The sequence below is a fragment of the Vombatus ursinus genome, unplaced genomic scaffold, assembly GCF_900497805.2.
Source record: "Vombatus ursinus unplaced genomic scaffold, bare-nosed wombat genome assembly UNPS02004698.1, whole genome shotgun sequence".
NCBI classification, from domain to species: Eukaryota; Metazoa; Chordata; class Mammalia; order Diprotodontia; family Vombatidae; genus Vombatus; species Vombatus ursinus.
The window spans coordinates 736,609-760,357 of NW_020944476.1; the positions used below are offsets into that span (position 1 = coordinate 736,609).

Below are 23,749 nucleotides of genomic sequence, written 5' to 3' on the forward strand. Positions count from 1 at the left end.
TCATTATATATCACATTGACACGAGCAACACAACATGAAGATATGGATGGAAACGATACTTTTGGTGCCACGAAAGGACAAAGAGGACCTAGCCAGAGAGGGATATGCTCACTAGGTAACCACATCAGATAGATGTTAGATCCATGGATAAGAAGAAAGGCAGCAACAAAGTAACCTACAGCTTCAGTAAGTAGGGGTAAAGTGATTGGTAGACCCCAAGGCATCCATAACATCTTAGCCAGGAAGAACCATTCAGGTGGCTTTGGGGTAGGAAGGTGGCCATCTTCCCTTTCAATTCAAACCCCAAGCCACTCACCAACTGTTCCTGATCTCCCTCACTCCCTAATGTTTAGAAGGAGACAGAAGATGGGGGCCTCACTCACCATCACCATCCTGCTCCCCAGCTGCCCGGTATCGATGCATCCTGAGGACGTGGTCTGAGATCTCCCGGTCCTGTTCAGGATCCATCTGATCCAGCATGATGAAAAGCAAGTCAAATCGGGACAGTAAAGAATCCTGCAGTCCGATATTCTCCATGGGTGTCTTGTACTGATCATACTGGGAAAATGAAAAAAAAAAACAGGAGAGGAATGCGTCACGGGGAGAACCACAGGATCAGACTTAAGAACTACAACGGACCTGAGAACTGCATCTAGACCAGTTCTCTGTTTTACAGATGGAGAGACAGAAACCCAGAATTTCAGAGACTTGTTCGAGTTCACAAAGCTGCTAATGGGCAGATGAAGCTTTCAAACCCAGATTCTCTGACTTCAAATTCAGCATATTCGCCACTGTATTATATCATCTCTCAGAGCAATAGGTTCAGATATCTTTCCCACTTCTCTAATATTATACAATGTGATATATAAATATATGATATGATGTAGGATATGTTATAATATGATATGATATATGAGCTTCCTAAGGGCAGGGACTATCTTATTTTTTGTATTTCTAATCCCACATTTATATTTGTATTTATATCCAGCACATGAGAAGGGCTGACTAAATGATTTTCATTTGTTTTTTCATCCATCCATTCATTTGTTCTACAATGGGCTATCTTGGTGATTCTCACTTTATAAGGGGAATGTGAGGGGTATGGGGATGGGTGGATGGTTTAGGATAAAAACAGGGGACAGAAGTTTTGCAAGCATTTATTAAGTGCTTACTATGTGCTAGGCTGGAGGCAGCTAGGTGGTTCAGTGAGATAGAGTGGTAGGCCTGGAGTCAGGAAGACCTAAGTTCAAAACCAGCCTCAGACATTTACTGGCTATGTGACCCTGGGTTGAGTCACTTAACCTCTATTTGCCTTAATCCACTGGAGAAGGAAATGGCAAACTATTCCATTATCTTTGCCAAGAAAACCCCATGGACAGTACTGGCATGCCATGGTCCACAGGCTCATGAAGAGTCAGACATGACTGAGCGACTGAACAAAACATGCTAGGCTCTGTGCTAAGCTCTGGCACAAAGAAAGAAAAAAACAGCCCCTGCCTTCAAGAAGCTTACCATCTAACAGGAGACATAACCTACAAACAACAATGGTCACCTCACTGAAATGTTCACCCCAACTTGTCAACTAAATATGGCTGAATCACTGGCATAGCCAGACCAAGCAGGGCCTGGAGGCTGGCTCTTTTCCCAAGCTTTACTTTCATCTGCTTTTTTTGCCAAGGCAGAATTGACTCTGAGAAATGAATCTGTGTCTCACTTTCTATTCATTTCATCAATGTAGGAGAAAGTTGGGAGCTGAGCCAGATTATGCATCTTGGGAGTCAGAAGCTCTTGGGAATTCTGGAGTCCCTCATGATACTAGGATAACAAATCAATGAGTAAAATCTCAACTAAACTTATTAAAATGGTCAAATTTAATGTTACTAGGTGGCAGTGGTGGTGGTAGTGGTAATGATGGTGATGATGATGATGATGATGACGATGAATAGCCATTTAAGGTTTACAAAGGACTTTACAGACATGATCTCATTGTATCATTGTCACAACCCTGTGAGTCTGGTATTATAGGCACTAATATGAATGATAACAAGAATCCATTATATTATAAGCTCCTTAAGGGCAGGAACTGTCTTTTGCTTCCTTCTGTATCCTTAGCACTTAGAAAAAACACACAACAGCCATTTAATAAATGTTTATTGATTGAAGAAGGGCCTGCCAAAACAGCAGCCATCAGTAGTGGAAATAACACTAGTGCTCAGATAGGAAGACCTGAATTCCAGTCTTGACTCTGATACTAGCCATGTGAGCTTGAGTAAGTCCCTTAACTTCTAAGCCTCAGTTTTCTTCTGCACAAAATATTTCTACTACCTATGTCATAGGGTTAATGTGAAGAATTGTAGTAAATCTTCCAAAGCTTTACAAATGTGAACTCTTATTATTTATTGTTACGCATCAAAATGAGAGATCTTAGAAATCAGATAATATTTCCTTGGGTTCAGGGGTCCCAACCCATCCTACCACATTTTTGGTCTGGTTAATAACAATAACAAAAATAGCTAACATTTATATATCATTCTAAGGTTTGAAAAGCATTTTACAAATATCTCATTTGATCACCACAACAACTCTTGCGAGGTAGGTGTTATTATTATCATCCCCATTTTACAGATAAGGAAACTGAAGCAGGCAGCGGTTAAGTGACTTGCCCACCATCAAACAGCTAGTACGTCAACGAGGCAGGATTTAAATTTAGATTTCCCTCAGAGCTCTATTCACTACCCTGCTTAGTTGATGGGCAGGTTATTACAGATTTCAGAAAGAAGACTATGTTAAGGCAGTCTTGCAAATAATTACTACTAATTATAATTACTACGTGATAAGCTGAGAGACTGTATGGCACAGTGGATAGATAGAGCTTGGTTTGGAGTCTCTAAGACTTAGATACTGGTCCTGACTCTAACACATACTGGCTGTGTGACTCTGGACAAATCACTTAACCACTCAGTACTTGAGGCAATGCTCTAACACAGAGCAGTGGCTAATCTATACTTTTGGAGAGAGGTTCCATACCTGAAGTTCCCCACACCAACAAAATCACAAGTCTGATAAAAAATGAATTATTATTGAATCACAGAAAGTCTCAATCCCTGCCACCTTCTCATCCTTATACATAAAACTTGCCATTGTCCCTTTTCCCAATAAACACACATTCCTGTTTAAGATGTGAACAAAAAATAAAAGAAAGGAGATAAAGAGCTTACTAGAGCTTATTGACATGGGTCTCATTTCTCAAAATGTTGCTCCAGTGGCCCCCCTTCCCACCCAGCAATGAGCTACTCTACATAGCTATCCAAAGCTAGTTAAAAAGCTCTTTGAAAGAAGGGATTATTCATTTATTGTTCATGTCCCTATGGCCTAGCTGCACATATTAGGCACTTAACAGATACTTATTAGATTGATGACTAAGAAACTCTTTGCCCTACTTTGAAGTAACGAGGTGGCACAGTGGGCCTAGAATCAGGAAGGCCTCAATTCAAATCCAGCCTCAGGCACGTATTAGCTGTGTAATCCAGAGGCAAGTCACTTAAACTTTATTTGCCTCAGTATCCTCAACTGTAAAATGAGTATAATACCACCTACCTCCCAGAGTAATTGTGAGGACCAAATGAGATGGTATTTGTAAAGCAAGTAACACAGTGCCTGGCACATAGTAGGCCCTTAATCAATGTTTGTTTCCTTCCTTCTAACCTAAGATGCCCTAAGACCGGCCTACTCACCCTGCCATAGACGGGATTAGCAGCTGCCAGCACACTGCAGCGGGCATTCAGGCGAGCGTGGATGCCAGCCTTGGAGATTGTGACCCTGCCCTGCTCCATCACCTCATGGATGGCTGTACGGTCAATGTCAGACATCTTGTCAAATTCATCAATGCAGACAACCCCTCGGTCAGCCAGCACCATGGCCCCTGCTTCCAGGCGCCGTTCCCCTAGACAATGGGAAAAGGGGGGAGAAAAAAAGCATCCACCAAGCTTTAAGGACTGGGGGAAAGTAACAACCAGGAAACAAGGGAAGAAAAAAATCTGGCCTTCCTTAGAATTTACTAGACACTTAACACCAAACTGTTTGGGAAACAACTGAGTGAAGTCCAGGGAATTCTTCTCCAATAATTTAAGAGTTTCCCACTGAAAGTCTAACCCTTCCATGCTATCTTAACACTACTCTTCTTGTCCTACTTGGAAAAGACTCCGGTTATGTTTTGCATGACTATACATGAATAACCTCTATTAAATTGCTGCTTGCCTTCTCAATGAGGAGTGGAGAGGGAGGGAGAGAGAGAGTGAATTTGGAAGTCAAATTTTTAAAAATGAATGTTAAAAACTGTTTTAACTGGGGAAAAATCAAATATCAGATAATTTTTTTTTAAAAAAGTCTCTGATTCCACACTGTTGACTTCCTGAGATTTTTCACTCCTCCACCATCACCAGTGATCTAAAGGTATTTTTTAAATCAGAAAAAAATGGGGAATGGGAAGCAGAGGGAGAAGGAATTGGAAAAAAACTATCTTTTTCTTATCAGTTAAGTATCTTAATTATAGAAGAGGAAAACTGTCCAATTATTGGGACAAAATTAATAAGATCTGATCACACAAAAATAAAAGGATTTCGCCAGACAAAAAAGTTACATGTTCAAAATTGAAAAGAAGAAACCATTTGAGAGCAAACTCCTCCAGTAAATGTAGCTAATAAAAGTCTCATATCCCATTTAACTTCTCACTGCCCAGAGCAATTCTCTAAGACAGTAGGTTGCAAAGCAAATGACAACCTGCATTGGTAGAGTATATTAATGAAATCACAGGTCTTGTCCAAATCCCAAATCTGCCCTCTTCTCTCTCACTCCTCTGGCTTTGCTAGTCTTTAAATCTGTTCCTCCAAAAGTCTTCTGCGATTTGCTTAGCGTATCCTTTGTCTGACAAGCTTCTTCCAAACACTACTCAAAAATATTTTTCCAAGAGCAGTCCTGGGCCAGCAAATATTCCATTCTAAAGGTAACACTAATTCATTTATTGCAACTAATCAATCACAAGACTTGGTCTATCATAATTCAGTTCAAACTTACCTATCTGTTCAACCTTCTTTATCAGTACTCTTCCTACATAAACTTTCTGCTTAAGATCAACCCACACTCTCCCCCCGTGTTCCTACCCCGCCCTCTGTTTTTTGTACCTCTTCTAAGCACTCTGTCCAGGCCTTACCTGTCTCTTGGTCTGTGGTGACAGCAGCTGTCAGACCAACCCCAGAAGAACCCCGGCCAGTGGTGGGGATTGCCCGGGGAGCTGTGCAAAGTACATAACGCAGAAGCTGAGATTTGGCGACTGATGGGTCTCCTGAAATAAAAATGGGGAAAAGTGGTGAATCCTAGGGAACTGTTAAAATATAATCCCACAAAACAAAGAAAAGGAAACAAACTAGATGCCCATGAATTCAGGAATGACCAAACTAATTATGATCCATGAATGGAACGCTACTATGCTGTAAGAAACGACAAACATTCATAGATGGATGGAGAGAAGCATAGGAGACCCATGTGATCTGATACGAAGTATAAGCAGAGTGAGGAAAGCATATACACAATGACTATAACAATGTAAATGGAAATAACTATAAAACAATCAAAACTGAATGTTATGAAACTGTAAAGAGTAAGATAGACCCCAAAGAAGAGAAATGAGAAGACATCTCCCCTTGCTCTTTTGCAAAGGTAGAGATCTACCGTTGTTGAACATTGCATATAAAGAAAGATTTTTTTGGATGTGTTCATTAGTTTTTGCCTTACTTCTTTCTTTTCCTCTTTAAGAAAATCTTTGTTATAAAGGATAGCTCTAGGGGGAGGAGTAAATACAGGTAATATAAAAATAAAAGATATCAATAAAAACCTATTTTTTAAAAAATGTAACCCTACATCTCAACAATTTCCCTTTTCTTCCCTCTGTCCTTGTTGCCCTAGGATTGTCAGAACCCCCTAAATACCAACGACCCTCCAATAGTCATCAGCATGTCATCATTTTATATGCTGGTAGGACCTCTCTCAGGGCCAAGCAGACCTAATTTCACTGATTTCATTACAGTCCTGTAAGTATGTAGAAGTCAGAGTTGGTTGCCATAAACCTTATCACTGTAATGCCTATCTTCACGGCATGGATAGGGCACTGAATGTGGAGCCATAAAGACCTGGGTTCACATTCCACCTCAGAACCTTACTAGCTGTATGACCTTGGGCAAGTCATCATTGACCTCTCTGTTTCAGTTTTCTCACTTATAAAATGAATAGGGTGGACTCTCTTGTCACTAACATTGCACACCCTTGCATTTTACTGCTGTATTTTACTGCTCAGTTGTTACATTCATTAAATCACAAAATCTTGACCCTGAAAAGGATCCACACTGGCAAAGATCACCATGTAGCAGCCTCATTGCTTCAAGTGTTCCTTCTAATCTCATAGGCCAGGACGAGTCTATTTATTAAAGTCCAGTTTTTGGAACTGTAGAGAAACCCAAAGAAAAGGTTGAGAGCTAAGTAAGCCCAGGTCTGAGCTCAGCCAGTCCAAATTGTTACCCCAACTCTACAGATGCCCAAAGACCACCATACCCACAGAGAACAGGGTAGCCCCAGAGGTAACTCTATCACCATCCCTTTCCCCCTCCCCCACCCCCTTTATTTACATATTACATATGTTATGTTATATTATATATTAAGTATAGTGCTATTTGTATGATCTTATTTGTGCTTCACAACAACTCTGTGCAATAACTAGCTAAGAGATGTTAAATAACTTAATTATTTACTTAATTACTTTTTATTTTAAATATTGTATATTTATATATATTATTTCTATTTATATATTTATTTTATTATTTTTAAATTTATAATTTAATTTATTACATAACTTAAATAACTTAATTATCAAAAGAGGGGTTTGAACCAGGGTCTTTCTGACTCCCTAAACTAGCCCTCTATTCCTTATACAATACTGCCTCTTGAGAACCTTACCATTCAGATGATACAGTCAACAGATCCCCACCAAAAGGGAAGTCCACATACACTATACTATACCTATAGCCAAAACTTAACTGTTTTTGCCTTTTGACTTCACATTTTTCCTCCATCTCTTAGGGGCCAGGATGAAGGGGATGCATCAGTTCTAAAAGACTATGATGGCCATCCTGACGGAGCAGTGGACTGGGATTCTGGATTTGAATCTGACCTCTGCTACGACCCAAGTAAGAGGCAACTAAATGGGACAATGGATAAAGAACTGAAACTGGTTGAAATCTGGCCTCAGACACTTACTAGCTGCATAACCCTGGCCAAGTCACTTCACTTCTTTCTGCCTCGGTTTCCCCATCTGTAAAATGAGGATAATAAGAACAACTCACTCCCAAGGTTGATGTGAGAATCAAATGACAAAATATTTGTAAAGAGCTCTGCAAACCTTAAAGCACTATATAAATGCTAATTTTACTACTACTACTACTACTACTACTACTACTACTTATGTGATTTTGAACTTGACACTCCACCCCTAGGGCCTCAGTTTCCTCACCTATAAAATGACAGGGTTGGACAAGATCTCTAAGTTCCCTTCCAGAGCTATATTCCATGTTCTTACTAAACCTCAGAATAACAAAAGTGCCCACTGACAAGAGAATAGCAGTAAAGCACCAATCACTTGGAGTGGGGAAAAACAAGTTTAACTTTGTGTAGAGCACCATCCATCATGAATCTACAAATTGCAAGGGTCCCTTTTTCTGGGAACCAAGCACATTGTGCTTGAAGAATTGCTACTGTAAGATGATTCCTTACCTATCAGAAGAACGTTGATGTCCCCACGGATGCGACTCCCATTCTCTAGGACCTTCTCAACTCCTCCAAGGAGCATGCACAGGATTGCTTTCTTGATGTATTCATGTCCATGGATGCTGGGAGCCAATGACCTAGACAACTGATCAAAGATATCCTAGGAGAGAGACATACGGAATGGGGAAAAAAAAAAGAATAATTACCAATAGAATCTGGCAAACTCCTTGAGGGCAGGGACTTTGTCATTTTTAATCTTTGTATTACCAGCAGCTACCACAAAGCAGACACTTAATAAATTGGATATCTTCTGGTTCTTTGGTATTGAGTTATATGCTTAAAGAAAAATAGAGATTAAGAAATGGTTCTTGACCTCACAGTATTCTGTTCTAAAATTAAGTGCACAGACCAGAATATATGGCAAAAGACCAACTAATTTCTCTCCATGCTCTAACCTCAAAAAAGTTCACATAAAATTCAAGGAAAACATGCTATTTACAAGAGTAACTTTTAATAGTCTTAAAAGATGTCTAGAAATTACAAGGACTTTGAGAGATTAACTAATTTTATCTATTTCCCTACCACAGGCAAAATCCCAACCAATCCCACTAAAGATCTTCCATAACTTCCTTTAGCTATTGATCCCAGGTCATGACAAGACTCACTACAGAAATCATGTCATTCTCCAACACAATGACATTAAGAGTCATTGAAATTGACTTTTAGAGATGAAAGCAGCATATATAGAAGGGAAAACTCATCCTTTCTGCCTTAAAATGAAAGGACAAACAAAAATGTTGGCCAAAAACAAAGTTAAATTATTAAACATGAGATTTGAAATACTGATGAACCAATTCTTATCAAAATATCAATGGGCTACTTTGTAAGACTCAATAAGGCCATAATAAAATTAATGTGAAAAAAAAAACCCAGATAATTAAGACTTTTATTTCTTTTCTATATGAGAAACTTAACACAAAGACAAAGATTCTGAAACGAAGGCTTTTTGTTGGTCAAGGGAAAAAATGCTGCTATCAAAATGTCTCTCTTTTAATTAAGGGAACATGGCAGTGTCCACTCTTCTTATGAGAAAGAAGCAACAACTGGTAGTGACTACAGAAATGTCATATCCTGCAGAGACTAGTGACAATAGTACAAAGGTAACATCAGAAAAGCAGCTGACCTATAGCATCAGAAGCATATGAGCTGCCTTTCAACTTTGTGAGGTCTGGCCACACCTGTTCCATGTTTGATTTGTGCATTTGTGAAAGTATGGCCAGATTTATAGGCTAAATGTTATATGGCTACTTTTCTTAATGTACCATTTCATTAAATGCCTAAGCTTTAAATTATTTTTAAACAGGATTTTTTTTTAATTGAAGAAGGCTTCATCTTAGCAGAGTTCAAAATATACTATAAAAACCATCTTACTACACCAAAATTAAAAAAAAAACAAACAAACAGATCATTGTAATAGAACAGAGTATCCGGAAATAGAAATTAGTGTAAATAAAGGACTTGGGATTGATAAACCTAAGGACTAAAAACATTAGGGAAAGGAATCATTATTCCATTAAAATTGTTGATAAAACTAGAAAGCAAAATTGCAAAAAAAAAAGAGAGAGAGAATAGAGACACACAACATACCATCTGTTATGATAAAACCAATCTGATTCATGATCTACAAATTTGGAAGAAAAAGGAATAGCATGTCTCTCCCAAATTTGGTGAGGGAAAAATACTTTCTTTAATGGACAATCTCCTAGTTAGGAAGGAATGTTTCATTCTTTGGACTTTTATCCCTAGTGCCCAGAATAGTTGGTGCCTGGTACATATTAGGTGATTAATAAATTTTTGTTGATTGGCTAACTGAAACAAAATTGATGGAGTTGAGTACATCAAAATAAAAGAATTATGTACAATAAATAAATGATGTTTCCAAAATAAGAAAAAACACATGGGGGAAGGGGAAGAACATTATGACAAACATCTGACATTCAAAATCTAATCTATGAGAATAATATCCATTCCCCATTAGAATGCCTCAAATACTAGATATGTGACTTCACCTCTGTAAGGCCTCAGTTTCCTCATTTGTAAAATGAGAAGGTTGGACTCAATGACTTTTAAGGTCTCATCCAGATCTAAATCTAAGATCCAGTGCAATGGTCAAAAGGCATGACTAATTCAATTATGTAATATAATTATGTAATAATTCAATAACTCAAAGAGGAAAGCAAAATTGCTAATAACCATGGAAAAAGTTATTCAAATTCTCTAAGAATCAGAAATGTAATTAAAATAACTTGGATAACACATTATATCCAGCAAAATCTGGCAAAATCAGCTGAAAATTATAAAATGTTAATATTGGCAGCCCTTCAGGGAAACAAGCACTTTCACATTGTCATTAGGACTATAAATTGATACAAGCTTTTTGGAAAGCAATCTAGCATCATGCAATGAGAATTAGTAAAGTGACCATACATTTAGACCCCAGAATGCCACACTGCTAGAACTAGATGCCAAGGATTTTAATCAAATTTAAAAAGGATTTATTTTGTACAAAAATATTCAAACCCACTTCACTTGTAATGGCCAAAAAAAAAGCCAAGCTATTAGTCCAATGACTGGAGAATAATTGAATTAATCAGTGATGCAATTGAATGCTCCTGAATCACAAAAATGGTAAAATACAAAGGAATATAGATAGACTCATAGGAGGTGATATAAATAAAGCAAGGAGTATGAAATAAGGTACACATAGGAAATGTAATTACAGGGCATCAAAATGGATGGAAAAAAGAAATTGCTAAACGGCAAAGATCAAATAAATTGTTAGTGTTATTTTGTAGGGAAAGGCACAATAGGCATAGTTAAATAGACCTGGCCTCAAGAGCCTAGAAGTCCTGGATTCAAGTCCTGACTGACACAAATTGACAGTATGACTCTGGGCAAGTCAAATACCTTCGCAGAGTCCCAAAACTCTCTAAGACAATTGCAAAGAAGGTGGAGACCTATCTAGTAAATAACATAATACCTAACACTTACATAGCACTTTTAAGTATGCAAGAACTGTAAATGTTATTTCATTTGATCCTCAAAACAATCCAATGAGGAAGGTGCTATTTATCATTCCCATTTGACAAATGAAGAAACTGAGGTTATACAGGTTAAGTGACTTTGCCCAGAGCCACATAGAGAGGGGGGAATCTAACTCCCCACACCAAGCTGTTTTAGATACTGTAGAGGAAGTTCCTCACCGTGAACTCCCCACACCAATGAAATAACTTTTGGTCTGGTCCAAAAAAAAATTTTTTTTTTAAAAAGTTAATATTTTTTATCAAAATGTAAATATTTCCTATTCTCAATTCCATAGTGTTTGCTTATTTGTATTTAATGAAAAACGATTAACAATTTTAAGAATTTTTTTTTAAATAGTAAGGCTATAACTGAGTAAGAACTTTTTTTCACTTGCCATTTTAAAAACACTTATACCCAAAGAAAACTCTTTTCTGCCTTTTCCAGACTTCCTCAGCCTTTCTTTAACCATCACCTACCTAGCCTACATTCTTCTGGCCTCCTCCAAATCCAACAGATGGCAACTATTTCCATAAAAGTAGTGGAAAATCTACTCAGTGGAAAATATCACAACCAAGTCAAAGGACCCAGAGAAATAAATGGAGCTGCTTCCCCTCCTCAACTCCCAAGGAAAGCTCCCACCCCAAAAGCCTTTGCTATGACTTTTTTTCCTACCCAAAACCCTCTCCTACCTCTTTCCCTCCAAAAACACTTAAGGTGGGGGTCTATCCCAAAGCTCTTTCCTACCTTGGAGCGAGATTTGCTGAACTTCTTAATCTTGGCTACATCTTCGGCAGAAAACATAGGCTGAACCTCCTTGCTCATAAGTTTCACATGGCAGGCAATCAGAATAGTCCTAGGAGGAGGATTGGAAGAAAGACAGTAACTATCAATACTGAGCATTCAGCAGCATCTTCCATTCACATCTGCTAGCCAGTCAGTTCAATCAGCAATATTCCTTGGGAGAAGACGGCATCTTTATGCCTTGACCTAGCAAACTGTCTGGGATCATCCTGACTTCAGGTAGCATGAAGCTCTGGATTCTGCACTGGACTTGGAGCCGGTGAGACCTAAATTCAAATTCTGCCTCAGACATGAGCTGTGTGGCTCTGGCAAACTATTTAACCCCTCTGAGTCTTGTAAAATGGGGGGGGCTGCACTCAATGGCCTCTAAGGTCCGTTCTGACTATAACTCACTGATCCTCTGACTTCAGGATTCAGATATTATTCTCTACCAATTTCTGCCTCCCACAGGCCAACTACCCCTACACGCATGCCACAGAATCCATCTTTCCTTTTGCTGATGATTAATAATTTATATAGTGCTTTAAAGGTTTACAAAACACCTTACATATATCATCTCCTTTGATAAAGTAGGCTTTAGTCTGGATGGAGGAAACACCTGGAAGTGGGTAAACCACTTTACAACCCTCTTAACTGCAATGCCTTCCTCTATTAATTACTTCCTATATATGCGGTATATATTTATATCTATCATTTGCATGCTGATTGATTGGAAGGACTTTGCTCAGTGACTTGAGTTGGTCCACCCTTAGGATGAATGTGCACCCATCAATGGCTAGAGGCTTGGTTTTGTCTTTGACTGGTGGGGAGAACCTGTTCTTTAAGCTCAAGAGGTCCTTCCTACATGTCAGAATGGAACCAAGAGCTGAGAAAAAGCCAGGTCTCCTGACAATCAGATTTACCCAGTGTTCTACCTATGAGATATTATCACTGGGTTTGGGAGAAGGATGATAAAAAGCAGAAGGCCACTAACCCCAATATGCCCAAACCCTTTGGGAGTCTTCAAGGTTGCTTTACCTGAATGTGCCTGAAGTGTATCCTCCTTTCTTTCCTGGGAGGCAACGGTAAGTCCCTACCACCTGAATCCTGTCACCTGGCTTCACTTTATCTACTAGGTCATCATCCAGGATAACATCCACAGAGCGGGGCAGCTGGCCAGCGGGGGCCTTCTCAGGCATTTCCTGGATAGTGATGGTCTGGTGGTCTTTATACACTGAAAGACCATACTCTGTCTCCAGAGGATTATTCTCTTCATCCTACAAAACAGAGGGAAAAGACACAATTACTTAACCATGCCCCCAGTTATTCTAGGTGTACATGCCCTTACAGAATAAAGTTTGTAAAATATCAGGGCATCATAACTACCCCCCATGCCCTGCAAAAAAAAAAAAAAAGAAAAAAAAAGGAAAAATTCTAGCATTTTTCACTCTTACCCATGAGTTCATGATTATACAATTAATATAAGGAAGTACCAGCAGCCTGACAGAAGTAGAATTCCAACGCTACTAATTGAGACAATTAAATAGCTTCAGCAAAGTCGCTGAAATCAACAAACAGCAACAGCATATCCAAGAGGTGATAACAGAAAGGGAAATCCCAATCAAAACAACTACAAAATGAATAAAATATTTGGGAGTCAATCTATCAAAGAACATTAAATCCTTAGATTCAATTACAAAGTGTTCCTTCAAGAAATAAAGAACAAATGAAGGAAATGGAGGAACATTCAGCACTCATGGTTGTGCCAAACCATTATAATAAAAATAATAATACTACCAAAATAAATTTACAGCTATAATAGAGGCAGTAGGTGGTGCAATGGATAGAACCCTGGGCTGAAAAAACTGGCAAGATTTACATGAACGGATGCAAATTGAAGTGAGCAGAACCAAGAAAATATCGTACATAGTAATGACAGTAATGTACGTTGATCAACTGTGAATGACTTAGCTATTCTCAGCAATACAAGGATCTAAGACAATTCTGAAGGACTCATGAAGAAAAATGGTACCAACCTCCAGAAAAAGAATTGATGGAGTCCGAGTACAGATCAAAACATGCTTTTTTTAAACTTTATTTTTCTTCGTGTTTTTTTCTTGAGAGAGGGGTGCAAGAGTCTATATTTCCTTTCACAACGTGACTAATACAGAAATGTTTTGTACGACTACACATGTATAACCTACATCAAATTGCTTGCCTTCTCAACAAGAGATGAGGTAGGGTGAGAAGGAATTTGGTATTCAACATTTTTTAAAAATGAACATCAAAAATTGTTCTTACATGTAATTAGAAAAAATAAAAGATTAAAAAATTTTAAATAATAAAAATAAAAACAAAAAAAATGCATATTTCCTCCCTCCCCGTAATGTTATACCAAACTATCAAAGGAAGAGCTACTTCATAGAACTTGATAAAATAACAACAAAATTCATCTGGAGGTACAAAAGATCTAGAATACTAAGGGAAATAATGGAAAAAAGTAGAAATGGAGAACTCAAACTATATGATAAAGCAGCCATCATCAAAATCATTTGGTACTGATTAAAAAACAGAAGATCAATTAAGATGAGGGAGAATTAGAAATAATGGAACTCACTAAACTAGAAAACAGGAAACCATTTCCCGTTTGATAAGAAGTACTGTGTAAAAACCATCCAGGTTAAAGGCTCAGGGTGTGTCCAGCAGTCCATTTTCCTCTGGATTGACTCCTTGTGGTCACCCAGTCAATTTCTAGAGATGAAACCTCAAATCTTTCTCTTTTTATTCTCTCTTCCTCTTTTTTCTTTCTCTCTCTCTCTCCTTCCCTCCCCCTGTCTCTTGCCAGCCCTATAATTACATGAGGAAAAGAAGCTATCGCTAAGAAAACTCTGGACTAATGCACATCACCACCTGTTCTACAATTTACAATTCATCATCTTCAAGAATTGCCTGAGGACGCAGAGAGGCTAACTAATTTGCCCAGGGTCACCTGGCCAGTATGTGCACAGAAAAGAGACTTGAACCCAGATCTTCCTGATTCATAGGCTCACTTTCTCTGTGGGCCTCTCTGATACCACCCAACACTGGAGAAGAAGAAAAAACATCTCCAACCTCCCCTCTCCAGAAGAGACAATCAGCTCAGTCCCCTTACCTTGGTGGGGTAGACAGAGCTGGAAGGAAAAGGCACCAGTGTGGTGAGATCAGTGTAGTTTCTCTCTAGGGTCTTCTTGGTGGCGGGACAATAGTGGACACTACGGACAACCTTGGGACGAATCAGGGAGCCTGAAAGGAGAGAAGCCATGCAAAGATCAGAGGGCAGCCTCCGCCCTCTGATATATTAGATGATATGGAAGGGAAATTCATCTCCTTTTCTTGTAGTGTGACTCCCTCTTCCCAATACAACCTCATCATTTCTTCTTCTTCCTCACCCCCTACCCCACGAACCTGAAGTAATGAGGGAAAATACCAAAGGTGGTGGATGTCCCTCTAAATAGTCATCTAAATACAAGTTAGCCAACTCATACCAACTTCACATTCCCTAAATCCTATCAAAGGATGATGGCTTTCACACAGGTAAAGTCTCCTGATAGTTTCCTGAAGGTCTGATACAGTAAGGAAACTACTGTCTGGTTCAAGAATAGGGTCACAAGGGGCAGCTAGGTGGCACAGTGGATAGAGCACCAGCCCTGGAGTCAGGAGGACCTGAGTTCAAATGTGGTCTCAGACCAAACGCTTGACACTTACTAGCTGTGTGACCCTAGGCAAGTCACTTAATCCCAATTGCCTCGCAGAAAGAAAGAAAGAAAGAAAGAAAACATGGTCACAAGAAAGGATTGTGAGCTCCCCAACCTCTCTTTCTTCCAGAGCCTGCTCTCTGTTAATTATTTCTTATTCATCCTATACATAGCTTACTTCATATATACTTATTTGCATGTTCCCTCCCCCATTAGATTGTAAGCTCCTTGAGGGCAGGGACTGTCTTTTGCTTCCTTTTGTATTGTCAGCACTTAACACAGTGCCTGGCACATAGTAAGCACTTCATAAATGTTTACTGATTGAAATAGCAATAATAGCAGCTAACATCTACAAAATAAGGTTTGCAAAGCAATTTACATATATTAACATCTGATCCTCACAATACCCCTGCAAGGTAGGCGCTATTATTATTCTTGTTTTCCAGATAAAGAAAGTGAAGTTGCAAGAGGAGAAGTGACTTGCCCAAGGTCACAGAGGTATATTAAGTGTCTGAGGCAGGATTTGAATTCAGATCTTCCTGACTCCTAGTCCAGAGAAGCTAACTGATTCGCCCAAAATCATACAGGTAGGAAATATCAGAGGCTGGATTTGAATCCAGGTCCACTGAACCACCTAGCTACTTCATAAGAGGGAGCTCAATGCAAAATCATCAATGCTACTAGAAAAATAGTAATAACAACAATAGCTAACATTTATATAGTGCATATAGTAAGCACTATATATTTTACCAAGCACTGTACTAAGCACTTAACAATTATTATTATTACCTCATTTGATCCTCACAACAACCTTAGAAGGTAAGTACTCTTATTGTCCTCATTTTACAAATGAGGAAACTGAGGTAAACAGGGAATTAAGTGACTTGCCAGGGTCACACAGCTAGTAAGTGTCTGAGACAGGATTTGAACTCAGGTCTTCCTGCCTCCGAGTCTGGCACTTTTTCTACTATACCACCCAGCTTCCTTGTAATGCACAATAGATGGCCTACAGATGATCAGATCACTAACAACATTTTCAAAGAAAAAAATTTTGTTTTGGTCTTGACCTGTGATTTCACCGGTGTACAGAATTCCCAGTGTAGAAATTCCCTCCACTTATGCAGTTCAGCCAACCTGTGTAAGTGGAAATCTTAACAGAGTTGCTTATGTCACTGATAGATTCAGTGACTTGTCACACAACTAGTCTGCGGCTGACTCCAGGGATGGCCCTTCCATCCACTCTGCTACACTGCCTCTACATAGGAAAAAGAACAGTTTTTAAAATGAGGCCTCTTACCCTACTGTTTAGCCTAGGGTTTCTCCCAATCATTTCCACTGCCCTGTTCCAAGTCCTCAAAATTCTGCATCCTCAAGCCGTCTAGCTATGCCTTCCCTGCTCTGCAGAGCCCTCCATCTATTCCTAGAGTGCCCACAGGAGGCCCCCTCTACTCTGACGATGCTGCTCGGCCCCCTCACATTTGGTGACGATGCCCTCCACACAGACGATGCAACTGAGGAAGCAGGAGGTGAGGGTGCGAGGAGAAACGTGCTTGGAACCAAAGCTGCCCTCCAAACCAATGTAGAATTCCTCATACTGCTTGGCATAGGTGGCATCAATGGAGGCCACGAAGTCCTTCAGGGCACGCTGGAAGGCCAGGAGTTCTTCAAAGGCATTGTTAAGGAGCCTGCAGATGGGACAAGAAGAAAAAAAATTAACTGGGAAAGGGAGAAACAATCTCTCTAGTAAAATACAGATCCAAATCCTTGGTAAAACACTGACACAAATGCAAAACAAAATGATCAAAACAAGATAACAGATTTATAGCTAAAAGGAACTTTAGAGATCATCCAGTCTAAACCCTTTATTTTATGAGCAAGCAAACCGAGGTCCAGAGAGGTCAAGTCACTTATCCAGGGCCACACAGCTATTAAATGTCTGAGGTAGGATATGAACCCAGGTCTTCCTGACTCCAAAGGCAGTCCTCTGTATCCATCCATACATTCTGCTGCCTCTCAAGGATGGTCACCAGTCTTACTCATCTCATCAACTAGAATAGTCAGGTCAAGAAAAATGCAGCATGAATGGAGGAGACCTCCTCTGAACTTCAGTGTTCAAAGGTTCTCCAGGTACCCCACGCCTGCCAGAGACTTATTTCCAAAAACTTTTTAACATATCTACTGAAAGCCAGAAGAACTTCAACCAATTTCAACCCAACAGATTTTATTTATTTACTTATTTATTAAGCACCTGTTGTATATCAGGCACTGAGTAAGGTGCTGGGGACATAGGAAGGGGAAGAGGAGAGAAGAAAGAGAAAAGAAAAGATGAGGGCAGCTAGGTAGCACAGTGCATAGAGCACTGGCCCTGAAGTCAGGAGGAACTGAGTTCAAATTTGACCTCAGACACTTACTAGCTAGCTGTGTGACCCTGGGCAAGTCACTTAACCCCAATTACAAAAAAAAAAAAAAAGAAAGAAAGAAAGAAAGAAAAAGATGAGAAAAGAAAAAAGAAAACAAAAGAAAGAAAAGAAAAGACAGGGAAAAAAGAGAAAGATGAGAAGAAAAGAGAAGAGGAAACGAGAAAAAAGAGAGGAAAAGGAAGAGAAGAGAAGAGAAGAGAAGAGAAGAGAAGAGAAGAGAAGAGAAGAGAAGAGAAGAGAAGAGAAGAGAAGAGAAAGAAACAGTTCCTTCCCTCAAGAAGTTTATATTTCGACTTTTGAGCAGAGCTTTGTTGTGGTTTTGAGGTGGCCAGCAGCGGGGGCCCTCACTGCAACAAGTCAGACATTCCGGGGCTATGCCCTCTCCACCACAGCTGTTGCAGACCTTCTCCAGGCTTCCAAGGCTGCCCCCTTCCTCACCTTGTCAGCTGAGGATGTCACCTCATACTATAAAAATTGAGGCCCTGTCAGATTTCCAAGACAGGCCATGACAGTAGTCTTCTCACCAAAGCTAACTGTCCCTACAACTTCCCTGTAAAGAAGCCAGGGATGGATCCAGCACCCTGCAGGGACAAGTTATCACTTGAGCCTTCTGCTTAACCAGAACTGCTCCAGGCCCTGACTCAAGTACTTAATAATCACCTAAGCTGGTCATATATATTTAAAAATCCTGAAGAATCATCCAGGATAACTACGTAAATCATGTGTGGCATTATATAATAATGCAAAGCCTACAAACCAGGGTATACATTTCTGCCCATCTTTGTGCTTATCTGAAATATTAAACTGACATAAATGCTTATTTCCATAGCTATTGTTTCTAAAATTTATATTTCACTGCTAGTGAGGAGAACTGATGAAAGAAAACCTTGATTTAATTTCGAAAAGAAAGACACGAAATGTGAACCACGTAACACACTACAAAGAAGCCAACTGACTGGCAAACGACTTATTGCCTCTAGAAAACCAAAATTCTACTCTTGGAATCAAGGGGGGGAAAATCAAGGGATCACGCAATGGAAAAATAGAAAGTCCAAGCATATTATAAAGTCATAGGTTCACAGGATCATAGATCTAAAGCCAGAAGGCACCTCATAGATCATCTAGTCCAACCCCTTCATTTTAAGGGGTCAAGGGAGGTGATGAGTCTCCCAAAATCACAGAGGTGGCAAATTGCAGGGATGGATTTAAACTCGGGTCCTCTGACTCCAGGGCCAACATACGTATGCTGCCTCCACTTAGGTATCAATCCAGCTCTGTGTGTGGCAGATTATGAGTCTGGTCTAGTGAATAGAAAGGGGAGAAGGAAGGTTTCCATTTATACTCAATTCCCCCCTCAGTATCCCCAGTACTTACCGGATGGCTCTTTTCTCATTCTTCCGACGTAGATCATTCACATTGACGATCAGACGATGCTGGTTATCGCTAATCAGCTCTCGAACTTTGCTCTGATAAATTCCCTGGTCTTCCTACAAAATAGCCAGAACCCAAAAATTAGCCTAGCCAAATGGTTTACATTTCAAAGTGATTCTAAATTTGAACACAATAGAAAACGACTCCTTTCTCCCTTTACTGGAGAGATGGGTGACTAAATGTAGAGAACGTTACATACACTGTCAGATTCAGTTTGATGCATTGTTTGGTTTCAATAACCTAGGTAAATGTTTAACAACAAGATCTCTGAAGGAAAAAATGTCCCCATGACATATTTTTAAGATTTATCTTCCTCCTTTTCAATCTGAAACCTTTCCTTTATAACAAAGAATAAAAAAGACAGCAATATATTAACGACAATCAACTGTGAAAGACTTAGCTTCTCCGATCAAGACAATGACCCAAAACAATTTCAAAGGATCCAAGATGAAAAATGCTATACACGTCCAGAGAAAACTGAAGAATTTCAGGTACAAACTGAAACATATTTTTTCAACATACTTTATTTTTCTTAAGGATTTTTATGTTTTCTTTTGCAACATGACTAATATGGAAAACGTTTTGTATGACTTCATATGTATAATCAATATATTATTTGGAACTCAAAATTTTTAAAAATTAATGTTAAAAATGTTTTCATATGTAATTGGAAAATATTTAACAAAATAAATAAAAATATACTTTTCAAAAACACGAAGAATAAAAAAGAAATGGAAAAAAGTTTAGCAAAACTGACCCACACATCAACTAAGTCTGATCCACACCCATAGTCCCCCAACTCTATAACGGGAGGCAATACTTTTTTAAATCTCCACTCTAGGACCAACTTTAATCATTATGTTATATAGCATTCAGTTTATTTTTTTCTAATTATCTTTTTTCCCATTTACACTACTATAGTTTATGCATGTATATGGATATAGAGATAGATGTTGTTTTCCTGGTTCTGCTTTATTTCACTCTGGAACCCTAACCTTCCTATTCTTCATATCACATTTCTTACAGTCACAATATTTTTATTACATTCATCATATCACAACTTGTTTAACCAACCCCTAATGGATGGTTATCTACTTTGTTTCCAACTCTATGTTTTTGGTATACGTGCTTTTCTATCATTGACCTCGTCAGGGTATGTACCCAACAGGAAGATCTCAAAGGGTATGAACATTTCAGTCACTTTCTTTGGATTAATTCCAAATTACTTTCCTGAGCAGTATGACCAACATACAGTTCCATAAAAAATGTATTAATTTGCCTGGCTTTCCACAGCCCCTCAACATGGACTATTTGCATCTTCTGCCATCTTTGCCAGTTTCCTGGGTGAGGTGAAACGAGTTGCTTTTACTTTCATCTCTCTTGTTTTTAATGATTTGAAATGAACCTTTCACAGGTTCATTAATAGCTTGCAATTCTTTTAAGAACTATTTGTTCATATTCTTTTCTCATATCCAATGGTAAATGACACTTGGTCTTATCTATGTGTGGTTGGTTCTTTGTATATCCAGGACCCTTACAGGTGATATAAAGGCTTTCCCCCACAAACCACTGCTTCCCTTTTTATCCAAGTTGCATTGATTTTCTTTGTGCTAAAGGTCTTGCCTATTTTATGTTATGTGATCACCTCTATACGGTGGGAAAAAACAAAACAACCCTCTCATCTTAGTCATAGCAGTGAAAGGTACCTAATCTGTCATCTAAATTTTTAATAGTTATCACCTTTCATTCAAGTTGCACATTTATTTTTACCTTATTGATCTAGATTTAATTTCTGCCAATCTGCTTTACAGTTTTCCCAACAATTCTATCAAATATGGAATTCTTTGCCAAGTAATTTATCTCGTCAGGGATATAGATCACTGTGTTATTAAGTTCAATTGTGTCTTATTCTTCTTTATCCATTTTGTTCTATTAAGCTACTTCTTTTATTTTTTTTAACCAATACCAAATAGTTTCAATGATGACTGCTTTATAGTAAAACCAGAGGTCTGGAAGTAATACCCTTCATTCTTACTTTTTTTCATTATTTCCCTTGAGATTCTAGATCTTTTGTTCCTCCAAATGATTTTTATTATTATTTTGCCTACTTCTGTTAAGTATCCTCTTGGTAGTTGGTTTGGCATAATCTTAAGTCTACAAATTAATTTAGGTAATATCATTTTTATTATACTCTTCTGACCTAACAAGGAATGATATTATATATATATATAGATATATATATCTATATCTATATATCTATATTTATTTATTTATTGATAAAGTTTCTGGTATTTTCCCATTGCAAATGGTTTTAGACACATTTTCTTCATTAAAAAATGGCCCTTCTAGGTCTATGATCTGTAGAATTAGTATAAATGAAGGGTACACTTTGTTAAAGGCTTTTCCTGTATCTATTCATACAATCCTATAATTTACAGTGGTTTTGACTGATTGTTAATTGTTTTAACTTTGTACCACCCTTCCATCTATAGTATAAATCTAACTTGATCATAGTAATTGTTTTAATATTGCCATGGTTTTTGCTAAAAAAATTTTAAATTATTATCAATACTCATTAGGTCCATAGTTCTCTTTACTTTATCCTCCCCTAGTTTAAGTATTAGGACCAGGTTATCCCCTTAGTGATCTTCACAAAAGTCCATCTTAGCCATCCAGAAAGGCAGTACGTATGTATATATGCAACTTACGGAGAAACAAATAGACCTCCACAGGAAGACAGTTTTAGTCAACTAGCATTTATTAAGCACCTACTATGTGCCAGGCCCTGAGCTAAGTGCTGGAGCCATGATGATATGGCAAACTAATCCACTTTACAGATAAACATTCTGCTTTTATTTATCTGGATTAAGTAAAGAAAAGGGGGTCAGCCAATGACAAACATCTTCCCCTCCACCCTACTCCCTGCAAAAATACCCAACAACCTTGCAAATAACACCAGCATCTTAGATGTCTACACTCCCTTTCTTCAGGTGGTGATATTCACAGCTGTCTATGCCAAAAAATGCCACTTGGGACCATTCAAATACAAGTTAACTAAGCATCTATTACGTGTCTGATGCTAGATGCTAAGATAAAGGCTAAGAGACTGCTTTTGCTACAAAAAAAATCGCAGACACAAAACTTTTCCAAGGTTGGCCCTACTTTGTCCCCTTTGCCCCCATCACCAAGAGAACAAAGACTGAAGTATCTTGGCACCCCTAATCCAATCAAAGTTCCAGGCTTCAGATCTAACGCATACTAATTCGATCAGCAACTTTTTAAAGAGTCAGTCACACGGTCTAGGGCCGAGTCCTAAATGAGCGCATGAATGCCTCAGGGTGAAAGTTCCACCACCCGGAAACTCCAACAAGCCCTTTCCACCCACCCTCACCAGTCTGGGCTCCCGCCCCAGACCCCGCTGCCATAAACCAAGCCGGCCAAGAGTCAAGACAAAAAGACCCTCCTTTTCCTCCGACAGCGCTTGCAGGGATCAAGTCCCCTCTTCCCTTCCAAGCACACACCTCTGCCGGAGCCAACTGGCCACATGGCTCCCCCTGAACTCCCCATCTGGAGCCCCCGGAGGAGGGGGCTAGTACCCTCACCTCATCGTCCAGGAAGTCCAGGTAATCTCTCTGCGCTTCCCGCAGCTCAACATCGTCTATCACAGTGGTGGCTGCCATGCTTCCAAGCGGCAGAATGGAGTCGGTTTCTCCGCTTCCCCCACCGCTGACTCCTCCCCTGGCGCGAAAACGACTTCACTTTTCCCGCCACCAAAAGTTACAGCCAAAGCGGCAGCGGAAGCAAATTGGGATTCTGATTGGCTGCGGCTTACAAGGCCGGAAAAGCGTAAGCCCAATGGGAAGCTTCTTCCTCCCCTCGGCGTTCCGATACGTCTCCCATGGCGGGAAACTTACAGATACCACTCCACTTTCCCCACCCCTCCGGAGCGCCCTTAGTCAAAGGAACGTAACTGGCCAATCAAGAGAATGCGATGGGCGGAGCTCCTTGGGACTTTCAGCTCCCGAGGGTTGGGACTGCAAAGAATGAGTCGCGTTGCCTCCTGGGAATTGTAGTCCGTATGATAGACATCTAACAGTCTGCAGCGCTTGGTGCTTCCTGAAGCTAGATGCTTTCAGCTTTTAGCTGGTTTCCTACACACTGTTTCCCTTCTGGGTAATAAACAAAAATAGTATCCGTTTCGTGTCGTCCAGTCACACCTGCGCCTTATACTCACTTTGCGATTGGAAAAGTCTGTCCCTTGTTCTGTACCTTAGTTTATAATAATTTGGGAATGGTGTTATATTACATTGGAGAGGAGGTATCAGGTGACATAAAAAAGTAAAGGTCATTAATTTTTTTTTAATTAGGTAGACACCGCCAGGGATGTGCAGGAGCGAGCTCCTTACATACAGAGCCGGTTGTTAAATTTTCACTGTGAGCATTTATAACTTGGAAATCGGCAAATGCTCCAAATCAGAACTTGATTTG

The 23,749-nt window shown here is 39.3% G+C and overlaps 1 protein-coding gene across 2 annotated transcripts in view; it reads right to left on the bottom strand.

The window, feature by feature from the left end:
* MCM3 (minichromosome maintenance complex component 3) overlaps positions 1–23,023 on the bottom strand; it is a 42,940-nt gene extending 19,917 nt beyond the window's left edge. Inside the window, exons 1-10 of one of the 2 annotated variants that reach the window (XM_027840299.1) lie at positions 22,864–23,023; positions 19,205–19,317; positions 16,887–17,095; positions 14,828–14,958; positions 12,715–12,953; positions 11,641–11,749; positions 7,819–7,972; positions 5,210–5,341; positions 3,735–3,943; positions 384–558 (exon numbers count right to left, since the gene is read on the bottom strand). In XM_027840299.1, coding sequence (XP_027696100.1) covers positions 384–558; positions 3,735–3,943; positions 5,210–5,341; positions 7,819–7,972; positions 11,641–11,749; positions 12,715–12,953; positions 14,828–14,958; positions 16,887–17,095; positions 19,205–19,317; positions 22,864–22,941 — 1,549 coding nt within the window. In that variant the 5' untranslated portion in view covers positions 22,942–23,023. The remainder of the gene's footprint in view (positions 1–383; positions 559–3,734; positions 3,944–5,209; positions 5,342–7,818; positions 7,973–11,640; positions 11,750–12,714; positions 12,954–14,827; positions 14,959–16,886; positions 17,096–19,204; positions 19,318–22,863) is intronic. The other variant, XM_027840303.1, reaches the window with a different exon arrangement.
* Between the last annotated feature and the right edge of the window lie 726 nt (positions 23,024–23,749).